At 53.4% G+C, this 18,861-nt stretch overlaps 1 protein-coding gene across 6 annotated transcripts in view; it reads left to right on the plus strand.

The window, feature by feature from the left end:
* Window positions 1-18,065, plus strand: part of Hcfc1 (host cell factor C1) — a 25,815-nt gene extending 7,750 nt beyond the window's left edge. For 3 of the 6 annotated variants that reach the window (XM_020187378.2, XM_020187373.2, XM_074063733.1), the window contains 24 exons: window positions 226-386; window positions 1,074-1,282; window positions 2,043-2,127; window positions 2,647-2,753; window positions 3,924-4,103; window positions 4,181-4,540; window positions 4,841-5,001; window positions 6,021-6,218; window positions 6,562-6,786; window positions 6,948-7,052; window positions 7,309-7,528; window positions 7,840-7,982; window positions 8,098-8,236; window positions 8,478-8,698; window positions 9,316-10,816; window positions 11,086-11,249; window positions 11,733-12,309; window positions 12,608-12,934; window positions 13,144-13,262; window positions 13,347-13,484; window positions 14,128-14,313; window positions 15,029-15,329; window positions 15,926-15,989; window positions 16,222-18,065. In XM_020187378.2, coding sequence (XP_020042967.1) covers window positions 226-386; window positions 1,074-1,282; window positions 2,043-2,127; window positions 2,647-2,753; window positions 3,924-4,103; window positions 4,181-4,540; window positions 4,841-5,001; window positions 6,021-6,218; window positions 6,562-6,786; window positions 6,948-7,052; window positions 7,309-7,528; window positions 7,840-7,982; window positions 8,098-8,236; window positions 8,478-8,698; window positions 9,316-10,816; window positions 11,086-11,249; window positions 11,733-12,309; window positions 12,608-12,934; window positions 13,144-13,262; window positions 13,347-13,484; window positions 14,128-14,313; window positions 15,029-15,329; window positions 15,926-15,989; window positions 16,222-16,261 — 5,931 coding nt within the window. In that variant the 3' untranslated portion in view covers window positions 16,262-18,065. The remainder of the gene's footprint in view (window positions 1-225; window positions 387-1,073; window positions 1,283-2,042; window positions 2,128-2,646; window positions 2,754-3,923; window positions 4,104-4,180; window positions 4,541-4,840; window positions 5,002-6,020; window positions 6,219-6,561; window positions 6,787-6,947; window positions 7,053-7,308; window positions 7,529-7,839; window positions 7,983-8,097; window positions 8,237-8,477; window positions 8,699-9,315; window positions 10,817-11,085; window positions 11,250-11,732; window positions 12,310-12,607; window positions 12,935-13,143; window positions 13,263-13,346; window positions 13,485-14,127; window positions 14,314-15,028; window positions 15,330-15,925; window positions 15,990-16,221) is intronic. The other 3 variants (XM_074063731.1, XM_074063732.1, XM_020187393.2) reach the window with 3 other exon arrangements.
* The last annotated feature ends 796 nt before the right edge of the window (window positions 18,066-18,861 follow it).

Below are 18,861 nucleotides of genomic sequence, written 5' to 3' on the forward strand. Positions count from 1 at the left end.
GTAGTGGTTTGGGGGATTGAGACAAATGAGCCAGGCAATGGAAGGAACCACTCAAGTGTCTGCTCAGCTTCAGAGGAGAAAGCAGGACCCAAATGTCATAGGACCTACTTGTTCCAGCAATATGCTCCCTTCACTCCAGGCCAACTCTGTGCCACAAGTTGCCCCAGACCCCCAACTGGTGGTCTTCTCACCTTAGGAGTCAATCACCAAGTCTTGCTTTTGCAGGCAAGCCGGTGGGAGTGGAAGAGACTCAAAGCAAAGACGCCCAAAAATGGGCCCCCTCCGTGTCCTCGGCTTGGGCACAGCTTCTCCCTTGTGGGCAACAAATGCTACCTGTTTGGGGGTCTGGCTAACGACAGTGAGGACCCCAAGAACAACATTCCGAGGTGAGCTTTGTCCTTTTCTCTGTAGAACTCCACCAGGGTGGGTCTGCTTGCCCGGGGCTTACTGGAATACTAAAGTCCAATGTGCCAGCTAACCCACTGCAGCCATGTTCCTCTCCTGTGCTAGCTAGTCAATGAGAGAGTGGCACTAAATGCCTTCTAACAAGCTTTCCAGCTCTGAAATTTGAAACCTTGAGGAGGCCTTGTGGGAGGAGGCCCAGGCAAGGAGGTAGAAGCTTGTTTTGCCTTGGACTGGTCCCTGTTCCTCAGACCCAATTTAGACCTTTTCTCAGCCTCTGCTGGCTGCAAGTTTCCTTATGGGGATTTTCCAAGGCCTGTGGCCAAGGGGCCTTTTTGTCTGGAGGTGGGCCCAAGCTGATGTCCCCCTCTTGCTCCAAGGAGGCCCTTGTATAATGCCTGGCATTGTGTACACAGCAGGCTGGAGGAGCCTGGGCTGGGTCTGAACTTGAGGCTGCCATTGTGGCCTCATACACCTCCTCCTGTTGCTCCAGTTGGACTCGCCCTTGGAAGCTTCCGGCAGCCCCTTCCTCTATAACAAGAATAGAAGATGATCTTGGAGTTCACACAGCCTTTGCCCCTTTATGTTCAAGGAGGCCACTGTGGTCACGCCCAGGAAGGTTTCTGGCATGTGCAAACAAGGCTTTACCGTAACTGGTCTTTCTTCATTAGGTACCTGAATGACTTATATATCCTGGAATTACGGCCAGGCTCCGGAGTGGTAGCCTGGGACATCCCCATCACTTATGGGGTCCTGCCCCCACCACGGGAGTCCCATACTGCTGTGGTCTACACTGAAAAAGACAACAAGAAATCCAAGTTGGTGATCTATGGAGGGATGAGTGGCTGCAGGCTGGGAGACCTCTGGACCCTGGACATTGGTAAGAAGCCTGTTGCTCCAGTAAGTTTAGGAGCAAAGCTGGTCTGCTGCATGTCATCAACATGGGGCCGTTATTTTGCCCTGTGCTGGTGGCATTTCTTGTAAGAAAGAATAAAGCTGTTGCTAGCTTACAGGAGAAGAAAGAAAGAGGGAAGCCTTTCTAAGGTGGAATTCTCTCAGTTTGGGGAGCCCTTGTTGACTCGTCAGTGGTTGGTCTGAACGTGGAATGACGCATCTTGGTCTGACTATTGCAGTAAAACTGCATATCCACAGACCATGTGGCCTTTGGTGGGCCTCTTGGACTGGTAACTGGGTGGTGGCATTGGAGTGGTTTGGAGAGTAGATCTTGGTTATGTTGCCCTGTAGATCAGAGTCAGCACTCAAAAGAAACCGTTTCACATGAGGGAAACTTTACCACAATGTTTCCTAAAATGTGGTCTATAGAGTGTTGAGGTGAGGGAGTGTGTTCCATGGACTGTAGGGAGTGAAATGGAATGGCTGAAGGGTGAATTCAGCACTTCCTACCCCATTTCTGGGAGCAGTGCTACTTCATAGCAAGTACTCAGTACATTTTGTAAGAAACCCCTTTGCCATGGCGGTCAAATGGCTTTGGAAGTGCTGGAATCTGGCTGCCAGGATGATGATTGGAGGGAGTGTTACAAGCTGTAGGGAGACAAGGGATGCAATTGTTGCATTGCCTAAGTCCAGGAAATGTTGTGTCTGATCCAGCATGGATAAATTCTTTCTCCGTGTCCACACAGAGACACTGACATGGAACAAGCCAAGCCTCAGTGGGGTGGCACCCCTTCCTCGCAGTCTTCACTCTGCAACTACCATAGGAAACAAGTGAGTGGCTGTTCTTCTCCCTGGTCCAGGACTGCTCCTACTCCTGAAGGGTTCTCAGTCTGATTGTGACAGTCCCTAAAGTCCAAGGAGGCCTCTTTCTCTTCCCTTGCCAGAGCCAGGGAAGGCAGATTCAGGTTGGAAGGGGCTGCACATAACCCAGCCTCTGAGATTCTTCCTGGGCCTGTGAGGCTCCACCCCATCAAGTGTATGGACTATCCCAGGTTTTCCAGGCAAGCAGCTGTCTTTGTGAATGCCAAGGTCCAAAAGGGAGTATAAGGGCAATGGAAATTAAGCTGAGCCTCAGATGAGCTGAACAGTAGTCTCCTGCTGTAGAAGTAATACATTGTTTGTAAGGGGTGAGCAACCAGGTAGGAGAGGGCCATGCCAGAAGGCTTTGTGCACCCTGGAGAACTCCTGGGGAGATCTAGAGGATTGAACATTTTCAGAACTTTCTGGACAGAAGAGGTGACTTGGCACTTCCTCTACAATCCTCTCTTGCATTTCCTTCCCCTCTCCCAGAATGTACGTGTTTGGTGGCTGGGTGCCTCTCGTCATGGATGATGTCAAAGTGGCCACACACGAGAAGGAGTGGAAGTGTACCAACACATTGGCTTGTCTCAACCTGGGTATGGCCTCCTTAGACTCAGAGCAGCCTTCAAGAGGCTGACCCTCCTCAGTCCTGAGAGCTTTGTGGGGTGTGCAGAAAGCAAAGCTAGACCTTGGCTCCTTCTAGAATCCACCAGAAACATCCAGTGGGTTTAATACTCTGAAGCAGTGCTCCTTCTTTTGATTGTTTGACTGGGATCTTCAGATACATAGTCCAACATCCAAAAGTGCAAAAGCAGGTGCAGTGCAGCCTTCCTCCCCATCTTACTCCCCCTGGTCTCCTTCTCAAAGGTGACCATGTGAGCAGTTCTTGTGCCCTCTGCAGGGATTCTCAATAGAGAGGCAGTAGCTCTGGGTTCTTAGCCTGCTATACACAGGGCCACACTGGCTCTTCTCATTTACTTTATCTTAGAGATTATTTCATATTCCTGCACAGTGAGCAGCTGCATTCTTTCGAATCACTGTTGTAGTGCTGAAACTTGTACAAACACTGCTCCTGTGAGTATCCTTGCACCTATTTCACCCACGTGCAAGTGCATTCAAAGGGTAAAAACCTAGAGGTACGTAGCCGGGCACAGTGCACATCTGTAGTCCCAGCTACTCAGGAGGCTAAAGCAGGAAGATGGCTTGAGCCCAGGAGTTTGAGACCACATTGGGCAACAGAGCAAGACCCCATCTCAAAACAACAAAAAAAGAAATTTAGAGGTAGAGTTGCCGTCAGATTTTGTGGAATGCCCCACACAGAAACTGTAGCAGTGTAGATGCTCCTGATGGTGCTCAGGTTCCGAGAATGTGGCTCCCACTGCAAAATAACTCTGCCGACCTGCTGTCCGGCAGGGCCTTCCCACAGGCCATCCCCTGGCCCTGGCTCACCCTGAACTCCACCTGCAGTAGATAAGAAACTCTTACCTACTCTTATACAAGGGTATGTGCTTTTTCTTAAGGTTCTTCTTTAGATTTTTCTGTAAATACTTGTTTATGCCTTTCAAATAGTTTTTTTCAGTTTGTGGCTTATTTTTTATGATTTTTTTGCCTTACAGAGTTGAGTTTTTGTTTGTTCTTAATTTAGTACTCTGACTACTTTCTGATTTTAAGTGCCCAACTCTGACAGGGAAAGCACAAGGGGCAAGTGGGTGTCGGGGTTGGTTTCCTGTCTTCCCTGCTGATCTCAAGTACCCACCTGTCCCTAGATACCATGTCCTGGGAGACCATCCTGATGGACACACTGGAGGACAACATTCCCCGCGCTCGAGCTGGCCACTGCGCAGTCGCCATCAATACCCGCCTGTACATATGGAGTGGGCGCGATGGCTACCGCAAGGCCTGGAACAACCAGGTGTGCTGCAAGGACCTCTGGTACCTGGAGACAGGTAAGGCACCAGGCTACTGCTACTCCCACAGCTGAAGACCCCTCCTCCTCCTTACCGTAAGCTGTGTTCTCCTACAGAAAAGCCACCGCCCCCGGCCCGAGTACAACTGGTACGAGCCAACACCAACTCCCTGGAGGTGAGCTGGGGGGCAGTGGCAACAGCCGACAGTTACCTTCTGCAGCTCCAGAAATATGACATTCCTGCCACGGCTGCTACCGCCACCTCCCCCACACCCAATCCAGTCCCATCTGTGCCTGCCAACCCTCCCAAGAGCCCTGCCCCTGCAGCAGCCGCACCTGCTGTGCAGCCGCTGACCCAAGTAGGCATCACGCTCCTGCCCCAGGCTGCCGCCGCACCCCCGACCACCACCACCATCCAGGTCTTGCCAACGGTGCCGGGTAGCTCCATTGCTGTGCCCACTGCAGCCAGAACTCAAGGTAAGCCAGAAGGCTGGAGGCATTTGAAGGTAGGGGCTGGCCCCTGGGGACATTCATTGCCTAAGGGGGCTGCTGCCCTGGTTCATTTGGGTCTGCTAAACAGACAGGAGCCTGAAGGCTGTTTGCTTCAGGCTTGTTGCTGAGGAGTGTCGGGATGAGAAAGTTCTGTCCTGCTCATGGGGATTGTGCTCTGAGGTCAGAGAGGGAAACCATACAAACGAACAAGCTGGTCCAGAAGTAGCCCAACTCAGCATTGTTTGGAAGGTGACTTGTTGATGGCTGACCCCCTTCTCTCATCAGGTGTCCCTGCTGTTCTCAAAGTGACTGGTCCCCAAGCTACAACAGGAACCCCGTTAGTCACCATGCGACCTGCCAGCCAGGCTGGGAAAGCCCCCGTCACTGTGACCTCCCTGCCCGCCGGTGTGCGAATGGTTGTGCCCACACAGAGTGCCCAGGGCACGGTGAGGAACTGTCACCAGGCTGGGTTGGGAGGAGTGGAGGCAGGACTTTTCTGGTGACCCAGTAGAATGAACAGAGTTCTGAGGAGATTTGAATCCCATTAGCTTCTATACCATCCACCATGTGCTTTTCTTGTCTGAAGTACTAATGCCTAGGCCTTAGGCAAGCTAGAAAATTAAGAAGTTAAGGCCGGCAAGAGACCTAACCTTCCATGTGATCCTTGGGGCATTTCAAAACTTCCTTGTCTAGAGCCTGAGGGGAGAATCTGGCTGGCTTATGAGAAATGAGCCATGTCTGGTTCTATGGTGGTGGTGGGGGGGGTTGTTTTGCTTTGTGGTGCTAGGTATGGTACCCAGGACCTTCTGCTGTAGCATTGAGCTATTATTCCAGGCCCTAACTAGTGTCTGTGTGTGGTCTATCCCCATCGTTGTAGTCCATCGTCGCTCCCCTCATACCCTCCCCCCACCCGGAGACAGACCCTAGCCCCTTGAGCATGGTAGACCAGTGCTCACCACTAAGCTACAGAAACAACTTTCTTTTTTTAAGTATTTGTTTTGCCTTTTCTTTTCTGTCTTTTTTTTTAATTGATGCTTGAACTCAGGTGCTCTACCACTTGAGCTATGCTCCCAGTAAATATTGTTTTAGGTTTATCCACATCGTTAATGATGTTCTTTTTTTATTTTTTTTTGGTGGTGCTGGATTTTGAACCCCCAGCTCTTTTATCTTAAAACAAGGTATCACTAAGTTGCTCAGGCTGGCTTGAACTTTATATCCTCCTGTCTCAGACTCTCCAGTAACTGGGACTGTAGGCATGTGCTCCACTATGGTCTTTATAAAAGATCTAGAACACCTGGCAAGCTTCTGCCTCTTAGTTTGCTGCCTGCTTGTTAGTGGGGGTCCTCTGTCTTTGGGGCTAGGATAAGAGGGATGTTGCTGAGCCTCTCGGCAGGTTCTGTGGAGGCTGTGGAATAAGGAGGCAGGCAGCACCCTCACAGCTCACACACCCTGTGCCCCACCACAGGTAATTGGCAGCAGCCCGCAGATGAGTGGGATGGCTGCTCTGGCAGCTGCTGCTGCTGCCACCCAGAAGATCCCTCCTTCCTCAGCGCCCACGGTGCTAAGTGTCCCAGCAGGCACCACCATTGTCAAAACCGTGGCCGTAACACCTGGCACAACCACCCTCCCAGCCACTGTGAAAGTGGCCTCTTCTCCTGTGATGGTGAGCATCTATCTTCTGGGTCTGGTTTTGAACAAGCAGCCTTAGGGCTGGGGGCTTCTGATCATTGTGATGGTCTTTTCTTCCTGGCTTTGGACTAATCCTCAAGGTCATTGTTTTCATAATTGATGCTGGCATGGGCTGTGGAATAATCAGTTTACCCTTAGAGGTGTGGCAGCCTTAGGGAAGTCCTGTGGTAGTTCAGGCTGCTCCCTTTGCTGGCTCAGTAAACTGAGCTGTTCTTCAGCTGGTGAGAGGAGACAAGTGATCAGCAGAGCGGGAGCCAGAGTCTCAACTCGGTCTCTGCCACTTTGCCCTGCTTATCACTTGGCTCTTGGTTCTCCAGGTGAGCAACCCAGCCACACGCATGCTGAAGACTGCAGCTGCCCAAGTAGGAACATCTGTCTCCTCTGCTGCCAACACATCTACCCGCCCTATCATCACGGTGCACAAGTCGGGAACTGTAACAGTGGCTCAGCAAGCCCAGGTGGTGACCACAGTGGTGGGCGGGGTCACCAAGACCATCACCCTGGTGAAGAGCCCCATCTCTGTCCCAGGAGGCAGTGCTCTGGTGAGTGACAGGTATTGCCTGGCTGCATGTGACAGCTGTCCAGCTATGGCAACTGCCCCCTGGTGACTCGCTGCCTTGGGTCAGCTCCAGGAGAGTCCCAGCCCAGGCCATGCCCTTGTTTGGTTTCTAGATCACTGCCTGCTCCATCCTTTCCTTTTTAGATTTCCAATCTGGGAAAAGTGATGTCAGTCGTACAGACCAAACCAGTTCAAACTTCCGCAGTTACAGGCCAGGCATCTACAGGCCCTGTGACTCAGATCATCCAGGTGAGCTCTCAGTCCCTATTGGAAATGGTCCCCAGACTCAGCCCCACAAGCAAGAATGGGCGTTAGGTCACAAGGACAATTTGTGTCCCTGCCTACAGAAGATCCCATGAACACATGGGGCTCAGAGACATCACCCATAGTATCTAGAATTCCACAGTATTCTCTTGAGTTATTTAGGCTACCATTGGAGAGTAGCTATAGCAAACATTCTTTCCTGGCAGTGGTGCCCATTCATCCACCAGCTTCTCCCTTTCAGACCAAAGGGCCCCTGCCAGCAGGGACAATCCTGAAGCTGGTGACCTCAGCAGATGGCAAGCCCACCACCATCATCACCACCACGCAGGCCAGTGGGGCGGGGACCAAGCCCACCATCCTGGGCATCAGTAGTGTCTCCCCCAGCACCACCAAACCTGGCACAACCACCATCATCAAGACCATCCCCATGTCGGCTATCATCACGCAGGCGGGTGCCACAGGTAGGGGTCTTCCCAATGTACAGGTTCCTGAAGGTCCTTGCTGGTGAGTAACTGTCAGGAGGTGAAAGCAGGGAGGGGAAATAGAGATTAGCTACAATGCACTCCTCCTTTTTATTTTGTTTTCCCATCTTTTCTGCCTCCTTGCCTTTGTTTTTAAGATTTCTAGGGAGTTGGCAGGAGTACAGCTCTGGTTGGTAGTGCTTCATTTTACTCTTGTGGCAGCGGGTAACTGCTTGAAAAGGTGACCCAAGGGAAACTGAACATGAAAAGTTCTCAGAGAGCCCATCTTCTCCTTCCCCCAAACAATGCAGGTGTGACCAGCAGTCCTGGCATCAAGTCCCCCATCACCATTATCACCACCAAGGTTATGACATCGGGAACTGGAGCACCTGCTAAAATCATCACTGCCGTCCCCAAGATTGCCACTGGCCATGGGCAACAAGGTGTGACCCAGGTGAGGCATGCCTGGTCCCTTTTCACCCATCTCTAGTGCAGTCATGTGTGTCCTGATGGGTCTGGGAGGGGCAGCCTGGAAGTGACATTGATGGTGCTTTGCTCTGGTGTTCCAGGTGGTACTAAAGGGGGCCCCTGGACAGCCTGGCACCATCCTCCGCACTGTGCCCATGGGTGGAGTTCGCCTGGTCACCCCTGTCACTGTCTCTGCTGTCAAGCCAGCCGTCACCACATTGGTTGTGAAGGGCACCACAGGTATGTAGTCCCTTAGGCCAGGTCCTCAGCAGTGGCTGGGCTCCACTACTATAGCCTTCTTGTGGCCACCTCCCTGTAGTCCAGCTGGGGGAGGATGGCAGGTGCTCTCTTTAGAGCCTTCTGTCTCTGTTGGCTACACTCCAAAGAGCCCCCATTCCCTCAGCCCCATTCAGGGAGAGATTCTCCTGGAAAAGAGGTGGCAGCAGCAAGCCTCATTCCACCTCTGCCTCCCTTCCCGTAGGTGTCACAACGCTAGGCACAGTGACAGGCACTGTTTCCACCAGCCTCGCTGGAGCTGGGGGCCACAGCACCAGTGCTTCCCTAGCCACACCCATCACCACCTTGGGCACCATTGCTACCCTCTCAAGCCAGGTGATCAACCCCACCGCCATCACCGTGTCAGCTGCACAGACCACACTGACAGCTGCTGGCGGGCTTACCACCCCGACCATCACTATGCAGGTAGGGTGGGGCTTGAGGATGTGCCACCCCACATGAAAGCAGAGAGCGGCTGGGCCCTTTTCCATTCTCTGGACACACTGCTCTGCTGCCGTGGGCAGTTGTGGCTTTTCCACACATGAGATTACTCTGCATAGTCCGTCTTAACAGTCTGTTGTGGTGAGACATCTTAACTTGAGCCATGTTCAGCTCTTAAACAAAACACTAGGGTTGTACTTAGGATGCAGCGATTCATTTTCCTGTATAGCTAGTGGTTTTCTTCATACATTTTTTTCTAAGTTGAATTCCTAGAAGAGGTGAGGCATTATGTCTTCAAGAGGCTCTATTCCCTGAGAAAGGGCTCGCCTCTAACCCAGCCTCCTCTCTTACCCTGGCCTTGACTCACAGCTCTTTTCCAGTCTCGGTTGCCCTTGAGGCAAAGTGACGCCTCTTCCCTGGTCTCTGAGCAAGTCACTGTCTTGGGATCTTAGGGCAAGTGGATCTTGGATTTGCTGTTGGCTGGTTAGGAGCAGAGTTGGTGTTCCCAGCTGGCATGGATGACAGTGTAGGATGATGGGAGGGACAAACAAAAAGTCACATCATTCATGGCACTAACTCTTCTGGTCTTGTGTCTGCCCCAGCCTGTCTCCCAGCCTACCCAGGTGACTCTGATCACAGCACCCAGTGGGGTGGAGGCCCAGCCTGTGCACGACCTTCCTGTGTCCATTCTGGCCTCACCTACTACAGAACAGCCCACGGCCACAGTCACCATTGCTGACTCAGGCCAGGGTGACGTGCAGCCTGGCACTGTGACATTGGTGTGCTCCAACCCACCTTGCGAGACCCATGAGACGGGCACCACCAACACAGCCACCACTACCGTTGTGGCTAATCTTGGCGGCCACCCCCAGCCAACCCAAGTGCAGTTTGTCTGTGACAGACAGGAAGCAGCTGCTTCTCTTGTGACCTCCACTGTGGGGCAGCAGAATGGTAGTGTGGTTCGTGTCTGCTCAAATCCACCCTGCGAGACCCATGAGACAGGCACCACCAACACTGCCACCACGGCCACCTCCAACATGGCCGGGCAGCATGGCTGCTCAAACCCACCCTGCGAGACCCATGAGACAGGCACCACTAGCACTGCCACCACAGCCGTGTCCAGCATTGGCACCCGACAGCAGCGAGACACCCGTCGTGCCTCAAGCACCCCCACTGTGGTCCGGATCACTGTGGCTCCTGGGATGTCAGAGGGAGTCCAGGGTTCTATTAAGCCCCAGTGCCAAACTCGCCAGACCAGCACGACCAGCACCACCATGACTGTGATGGCCACTGGGACCCCATGCTCAGCTGGCCCGCTGCTCAGTTCCAGTGTGTCGCTGGAGGCTGTGGGCCATAGTTCTGCTTTTGTGCAGCTAGTCCCTCCAAGCAGCAAAGTCAGGGCAAGCGGCCCTGGTGGCAAGGACATGCCCGTTGGGCGCCAGCTGGAGATGCATCATACTCACACAACCAGCACCCCATCCATGTCCCGGTCTGTCGTGGGTGCTGGGGATCCTGGTGCAGCACGGGGAGTCCCCACACCTACATATGAGAGCTTCCAGACCAGCTCACCCAGCACCACCATGACTGTGACGGCCCTGGAGGCAATGCTGTGCCCCTCGGCCACTGTGACCCAAGTCTGTTCCAACCCACCATGTGAGACCCATGAGACGGGCACCACCAACACCGCCACTACCTCCAACGCGGGTGGCACCCAGCGGGTGTGCTCCAACCCGCCTTGTGAGACTCACGAGACAGGCACCACACACACGGCCACCACTGCCACCTCAAATGGGGGTGCAGGCCAACCCGAGAGTGGGCAACAGCCCCCCACTGGCCACCCCTGTGAGACACACCAGACCACTTCCACTGGCACCACCATGTCGGTCAGTGTAGGCACTCTGCTTCCCGATGCCACCCCCTCCCATAGGACCCTAGAGTCCAGCTTGGAGGCGGCAGCAGTGCCCACCATCTCCCAGGCCAGTGCTGCATTGCTGGCTCCTTTCCCAACACAGAGGGTGTGCTCTAACCCCCCTTGTGAGACCCATGAGACGGGCACCACGCACACAGCCACCACTGTCACCTCCAACATGAGCTCAAACCAAGGTGAGTGAAGGTGGCCAGCCTTACATTCATAGCCCCAAGATCTCAAGACTCAGAGGATGTGAAAGAGAAGGTAGCAGAAAAGAGCCCAACCTCTACTGTGGCGCTCAGTTTACCAATGGGATGGGGTGGGTGAGGTAGGGATGCTGTATCTGTATCAGTCCTGTATGGGGGTTTTCAGGAGACTGTCTTTGGTCCTCCTTCGAGGACAGAAGCCTGTGGTGGTTAAAGCCAAGTGTAGGCCAACTAGTCTCACCCTTGTCACCCCACAGATCCCCCACCAGCTGCCAGCGATCAGGGAGAGGTGGAGAGCACCCAGGGTGAGAGTGTAAACATCACCAGCTCCAGTGCCATCACAACAACCGTGTCCTCCACGCTGCCACGAGCAGTGACTACTGTAACACAGTCCACACCAGTCCCCGGCCCCTCTGTGCCGGTAAGAACCCAGAGAGTCCCTTTATTTCTGTCTACTGTGCCTTCACTCATGCTATTCCAGAGTTGGACATCAGATGTCGCTCTTGTAGCAGGCACAGTGCTGATCCTAGTTTCTTTTCCAGACCATAAAAGGGCAGCCTTGGTGCCTGATGGGCAGGAGGCATGAGGCCAGTAGTTCTCAGATTCCGGGGTGGTTTATCTCTGTAGCTGTTTCCCATCATAGCTGTTTCTCGTTGCTTGTCATTTCACTGGAATTTGTAAAAGTGCTTTTTTGTCTGGGCCAGGAAGCCTCTCTGAGAACGAGTTAAACTTGACCCAGGGGATCTCAAGGGTTTCTTCCTCCTCTTGCCACACATCTCATGCTGCTCAGTGACCCACCATTCCCATTTAGCATGGAGCCAAGATGGCAGGGAAAAATGAGCCCCGCTGCCTGGTTCTGGCCTCCCTCTCCTCCCCTCTGACAGGGGCTTCTCTCCCTTTCTAGAAGATCTCATCACTGACTGAGACTACCCCAGGGGCTCTGACTTCCGAAGTCCCCATCCCGGCCACCATAACAGTGACCATAGCCAACACAGAAACTTCTGACATGCCCTTCTCTGCTGTTGACATCCTGCAGCCCCCAGAGGAACTCCAGGTCTCACCAGGGCCTCGCCAGCAGCTGCCACCACGGCAACTCCTGCAGTCTGCCTCCACACCCCTGATGGGGGAGTCAACCGAGGTCCTGTCAGCCTCCCAGACCCCTGAGCTCCAGGCCGCCGTGGATCTGAGCAGCACGGGGGATCCATCTTCAGGCCAGGAGCCTGCCAGCTCAGCGGTAGTGGCCACTGTAGTGGTCCAGCCACCCCCACCTACACAGTCCGAAGTAGACCAGTTATCACTTCCCCAAGAGCTGATGGCTGAGGCCCAGGCAGGCACCACCACTCTCATGGTAACAGGGCTTACCCCTGAAGAGCTGGCAGTGACTGCTGCTGCTGAAGCAGCTGCCCAGGCTGCAGCCACTGAAGAAGCTCAAGCCCTGGCCATCCAGGCAGTGCTCCAGGCTGCACAGCAGGCTGTCATGGGTAGGTGCCAGCCAGGAGCCCCAGGGAAAGACAGGCCCCTTGGGAAGAGTGTTGACTTAGAGGGCTAAAGTGACGTTTCATCCTGAGAAGGCCCACTTCCTGCAAGGAGGGCATGGGGCTGGTGTGGGACAGGCAGACTGGGGTTGGCCCAGTGGTTAGGTTGTAACCAGCAGTGGGGATAAAAATCATCAGGGTAACAAGGTCTCTGGAACAGACTGGATGTCTGTCAGGGATACTACTGATATCCATTGGGTCAGGGGTGCTGGCGTTCTAAGGAGCATTTTTCTTGGTCCTGGAGCAGGCACTGGGGAGCCCATGGATACATCTGAGGCGGCGGCAGCTGTAACACAAGCAGAGCTGGGACACCTTTCAGCCGAAGGCCAAGAGGGCCAGGCCACCACCATTCCCATTGTGCTGACACAGCAGGAGCTTGCTGCCCTGGTGCAGCAGCAACAGCAGCTGCAAGAGGCCCAGGCCCAGGCCCAGCAGCAACACCACCTCCCCACTGAGGCTCTGGCCCCAGCTGATAGCCTCAATGACCCAACCATTGAGAGCAACTGCCTCAATGAGCTGGCTGGTGCTGTCCCCAGTACTGTGGCTCTGCTACCCTCAACTGCCACCGAGAGTAAGAAAGATCCTGCCTTGTCCTTGAGCCCTGCCCTGGGGACTTCCTGTTGAATGGGGAGAGGAGGTCATTGGCTAGGGGTGAATTGGTGCTGGAGTTGAGTGGGTGAGAAGTGGGGTGGAGGAGACCCAGTTGATGAAGGTGGCATAGAGGTGCCAGGAGGTCCAGATCCTACACAGAAGCCTTTCCCACTGACATTTTCTTCCCAGGCTTGGCTCCATCCAACACATTTGTGGCCCCCCAGCCTGTTGTGGTAGCCAGCCCAGCAAAGCTGCAAGCTGCAGCTACCCTGACTGAAGTGGCCAATGGCATCGAGTCCCTGGGTGTGGTGAGTCAGGAGCAATGGGGGACGGATCAATATTGTCTCCAGTCCCTGAGGGCTTGATCTCATCTTTGTGTTTCTGTTTTCTAGAAGCCAGAGTTGCCACCCCCACCCAGTAAAGCCCCTGTGAAAAAGGAGAACCAGTGGTTTGACGTGGGAGTCATTAAGGGCACCAATGTAATGGTGACACACTATTTCCTGCCACCAGATGATGCTGTCCCATCAGATGTAAGTGTCCCCAGGAGCTAGCACCCTTGGGGGGATTGGGTCCAATCAAGAGTTTTTGGTCTTTACCCGTAACGCCCAGTCTCAGTCACTCTCATCACGTGAAGGGGAGGCCGTCACTGACTTCCTTCTCCTTTGCCCATAGTCTCCATGGTTCTGCGGCATTCCCAGGACAGAAAACAGCTATGCTGTCCTCTGAGCTGCCATCTTGTTGTTTGTTGTAGGAGACTTTTTTTATTTTACTTTTTGGGTTTTGTTTGGTGGTATCGGAGTTTGAACTCAGGGCTTTGTGCATGTTAGGCAGGTGCTCTACCACTTGAGCTACCTCCAGCCCTTTTTCTGCTTTAGTTATTTTTTCAGGTAGGGTCTCGTGTTTTTGCCTGGAGCCAGCCTCAGACCACTGTCCCCCTACCTATGCCTCCCATGTAGGTAGGACCACAGATGCACCTCACCATGCTCAGCTTATTGATTGAGATGGGGTCTCGCTAACCTTTTGCTTGGACTGACCTCCAACCACAATCCTCCCGATTTCCACCTCCTGAGTAGATGAGATGACAGGCCTGAGCCACTGCATCTGGCTTGAGAGCTGCCTTCTTGAGAGTAGACTTCATGCCACTGTCTCTTCTGTTCTGAACTCTTTCCTCAGGATGACTCGGGCACTGTCCCTGACTATAACCAGCTGAAGAAGCAGGAGCTGCAGCCTGGCACAGCCTATAAGTTTCGTGTTGCTGGCATCAATGCCTGTGGACGGGGGCCCTTCAGTGAGATCTCAGCCTTTAAGACGTGTCTGCCTGGTTTCCCAGGGGCCCCCTGTGCCATTAAAATCAGCAAAGTGAGTCTTGCTGTGGAACGGCCTTCTCTTCCTATTGGTTCCCTGTTTGCAGGGAACAGACCAGACCTCATGCACAGAACTCTGCACTGGGGAGGCTCACAGGAGCAGGGCCAGGAGAGAGGGGGCAAGGGGGCCCTGCATATGAGCAAGGAAGGCAGCTGAATCCACCTTCAGTGGACGGAGGCTGCTGCCTGATGGGTAATGAATGTCAAGAGCCTGGCTTCTGGTCCTGACTCTGTCATCAGCTGCCACAGTGACTTGAAGAGTTCCTTTCCATTCCTCAGCCTCGTTTACCTTAGTAACTTGGCAGCTCATGTTCAATGTGCAGCCACTGTGCAAGGCCCTGGGCTGTTGGTCATGTTCTATCTAATGCTGAAAACACCCCAAGGAGGTCTGAGTGCTGCTACTTCGTTTCTCAGATGCAGAATCTAAGGCACCAAAAGGCCAAGTAACTAGTTGCACATTGGGTGGCAGAGGGGGTTGAGGAAGTTTTGAGTCCCAGTTCTTTTTATTTCTTCCGTTTGAGAGCAGATTGCTTAAGTTCTTTGAACTCAGATGTGGAGCATTCCTATTGTATTTAGGGAAACATGGTTTGTGGAAAGTATAGCAGGCAATTCTAGAAGCTTCTTGCCCCCTTATTCTGGGCACAGGCGGGGTGGGCTGAAGCCACAGTAGTTGAGGAAAGCAAGGCTTGACTTTTTGCCATGGGTTCTAGAGTCCAGATGGTGCTCACCTCACCTGGGAGCCGCCCTCTGTGACCTCCGGCAAGATCATCGAGTATTCTGTGTACCTGGCTATCCAGAGCTCGCAGGCTGGAGGTGAGCCCAAGAGCTCCACCCCAGCCCAGCTGGCCTTCATGCGGGTGTACTGTGGGCCCAGCCCCTCCTGCCTTGTGCAGTCCTCCAGCCTCTCCAATGCCCACATCGACTACACCACAAAACCCGCCATCATCTTCCGCATTGCCGCCCGCAATGAAAAGGGCTATGGCCCAGCCACACAAGTGAGGTGGTTACAAGGTGAGTGGTATTCATGGGGCTCTTGGGGCAGCTTCTAGGGGAGGCGTGGGGAGCCAGGAACAGCAAGAGGTTAGTGTAGGTACTGACTGCTTACAGGAATTCTCTCCATTCAAGATAGTTCTCACGTGCTCTGCATTATTCTGAGCGGGTCCTTCCCGTGGGGGCAAGCAGCAAGCAGGGTAGGAAACTTAGCAGAACTCAGGAGCAGAGTGGGGTGTGAAGATGTAGGGTATGGAGGAATATCACAAAGGGGATCTTTCTTACTCCGGGGCGGGGGGGGTGCAAGAAAGCTTCCCTGAGGTGTTTGAGGTGAGAAAGGATGGGGAAGACTACAGGAAAGCAAAGGTTTTCAGACTGAAGAACAGCATGTTCCCAGACCCTATAGTAGGCAGCCCACAGTGAGGGGATGGGGCAGCAAGAAGTGGAGATGAGCTGGGAGGTGAGCTGAGAGACCAGCTGAGGCCTAGGGGGAGTGGCGTCCTGTTTTGGGCCCTAAGTGGTGGCACAGAGGTGGCCAGGACCATGGCAGGGGTGGGGGTGCACAAAAGTGTTCTGTGCTCTTTGCTGGACTGCTCACCATCCTCTCTTCATTTCAGAAACCAGTAAAGACAGCTCGGGCACCAAGCCTGCTAGCAAGCGGCCCATGTCCTCTCCTGAAATGTAAGCAGCAAGGCCTTTCAAGCACTGATTGGCTTGGGGTGGAATAGTGGGCTCAGCTTCTCATCAGCCCATGTCACCCGGGGAGGATGAGTAGATAGTGTCCCCCACAGGAAGCTGGGGACTACCAGCACCAGGCACTAGCTCTACGGTGGGTCCATGAGGAGTTCTGCATCACGCTTCTTGCAGTGCCATTAGGCCCCTCGCTAACTTTACCCCTCTTCTGTCTTCCAAGGAAATCCGCTCCAAAGAAGTCTAAGGCAGATGGTCAGTGAGGAAGCTCACCGGCACTTGGATTCTTCTCCAGACCCTCTGCCTCAGGAACTACCCGCCTGGGCCTGCTCCTGCCCTGACCACCTGGCCTTTGCACTTCACCCTTCACCCGTCACTGGCCTATTATTCATGTTCTCTCTCTCTTTTACAATAATCTGAAGAAAGCACATTTTAACATTGCTTTTGGGAGGAAGCAGAATGCAGATTGGAAAGAGCAGTGAGCAAGTGAGAGTTATGCTCCATCCTTCCTTCTCCCCACCCAGCACCCACTCCTAGACAGAGTGAGACTGGAGAATTCAGAGACCTTGGAGGAAGAGAAATTGAGACTCAAAGGAGATAGCACCCATACTTCAAAGCCTGTACATGTCTTGTGGTTCATCACTCTTGGCCTGAGGGGCAGTCAAGGGCTGGCGGGGGGGTGCATAGGAGCTGAGAAAATGAGTTGCTCCCCCAACCCCCCGAGCCTCCTTTTCAGAGTGACTTTTCCTGGGTGCCCCATCCTGTTTTGTCTGGTTCTACTATTTTGTTTCGTTATTACCCTCATGTTTCCAGCCACCTCCTGTCCCTCAGGCTTAGCCAGCCCTGTCTCGCCCAGCAAACCCACGGGAAGCTTACACATCTCAGAGGCCTTTATTCACCCACTTCTTCCCTTTATAAAGAGAAAGAAAGAAGGGAAAGACGGAGCCTGGGGATGGCCTGAACGGTGGCTGTGAAATCCTCCCGATGGGCACAGAGTAGCTCCCAGTGAGCCCAGCTTCGGCCTGCCTGGCTTAAAGCCGGGGGCCACATCACCAACTGCTGCATTTGTTGTATTTTTTAAGTTGAAAATGATGAAGTTAACATTTTTATTGTAATTTTAGCCTTAGTGTGTGGGGTTTTGTCCCTTTTTTGTTGTTTAGCTGTGTACAGAATGTGTTACCTTTTTTCTTTTTCCTCTTTGGCTAATCCTTGGCAGGGATCTTTTCTGGAGGAAAGCTGGGGTCAGCTGGGGCAGGAGAGGGAATCTCCCATGTGGGACCTGGTATTTGCTGCCTAGCCCAATTTCCTATTACTAGCCCCTGCCCTTTACCTGTCCCCATGCCTCTGGGACAAAGAATGAACTGTCAAACCTCACTTCCCATGGGTGAGCACTTCACATCTAGAGGCTTGGGCTTGAGGGTGGGTCTCCTCTCCCTCAGCATCACTGTTTCAGAGACTGACTGTTCTGAACTGCTGTAGCCACGGCGGGGGTGGGGAACCGATGAGAACTAAACCTTGGCGGCACCCCGGGGGGAGTGAGTACATGGTGTCACCCACAGGGGGCTGGGGCTACCAGTGCCAGCCACAGGCCTATGAATTTTGAAACATTGTCTCCTGGCTGGGCCCATCCTCCCCCTAAGGGCCAGACATAGGTTCGGGGCAGCTTTGGATTTTTGTCCCCAACGAAGATTTAGGCAATGAACAAGGTTTACAAGGTTTACCGAAGGATTTAAAATGAACCGCCAGCCTTTTCAGTCCACCCATCTCTGCCTGGAGACCTGGCGGGGAAGAACTTGCACCCTCTGGGGCCTCTGGTTTGTTGTATTATAGTATATTTCTCTGTGGAAAATGTCACGTTTAGTCACCTTGAAGCCCACTCGCCTGGTCCCATTGTTTTACCCCAGTCCCTTCTCCCAAGCACCCTTTGATTTCTTGTTCTGAGAACAGTGCACCACCTCCCCTCCCCCCCTTCATCTATTGTAGAGTAACCCCTGTGACTCAATATTACCATAGTGCGATGTTGTTTTGTGCTATTTTGAACAATTAAAAGACATTTTTTGAAATAAACTAGTGTCACATGTGTCTGGGTTTTCCATGGTGTCTGGAGGGGTGAAACTGGGACCTGCCCAAGACTCACTTGATCCCTGGATCTTGTTCCCATGGATCACAGGTAAGTAATTCTGCTTTCCAGTTGTCCTTTGAAAATATGGAAGAATCCAGAGCAAGGTCCCCCACTGTGGCCTTTGGAATAAGCTAGGCTGCTGGCTAGCTAGCAGCAGCTCCCATGGCAGCTTCCTCACAGGTCAAGGGCTGAGGGGCCTCAAAGCACTTGCTTCCCTCCCTCCCCTACTAGAGGTCAGAGCACCCACCAGGGTAAAGGCCTGGCAGGTCATCAGCGGTCAGCTTCCTTGGGTGGGTTGAGGGGCAAGGGCCGAGTCACAAATGCCATACGCTTTCTATCTACCACAAACTCGGGTTCCCCAGAGCGTCAGCCCCAGCCGGACAGATCTGTGCCTGGCACACGTGGGCACCGGTGGGTACTGTGAGAATGAGCTGTCTTTCTCTTACACGTGAGATTGGCCCCCAAAGGGGAAAGAGCTATTGAACTAAACTGGCAGTCCAGCAACTGAGTTGGGCAGCACAGCTGGGATAGGATGGACTGAATTAATACGTAGTGGTAACAGCAGGAAGCCAAGAAAGCCTGTAGGCAAAGCAGCTGAGGCCTGTGACCAGGGCTTAGCGTGCACACCTCTTGATGCCAGCAAGCCAAAGGGAGCAGCATGCCTCCTTGCACTGTCCCTACAGGCCTTTCCAGGTCTGTGCTAGAGAGGGATGTGGGCGACATTTCCTCAGTATCCCTCAC

This window comes from Castor canadensis, chromosome X (assembly GCF_047511655.1).
Source record: "Castor canadensis chromosome X, mCasCan1.hap1v2, whole genome shotgun sequence".
In the NCBI taxonomy this organism is placed as follows: Eukaryota; Metazoa; Chordata; class Mammalia; order Rodentia; family Castoridae; genus Castor; species Castor canadensis.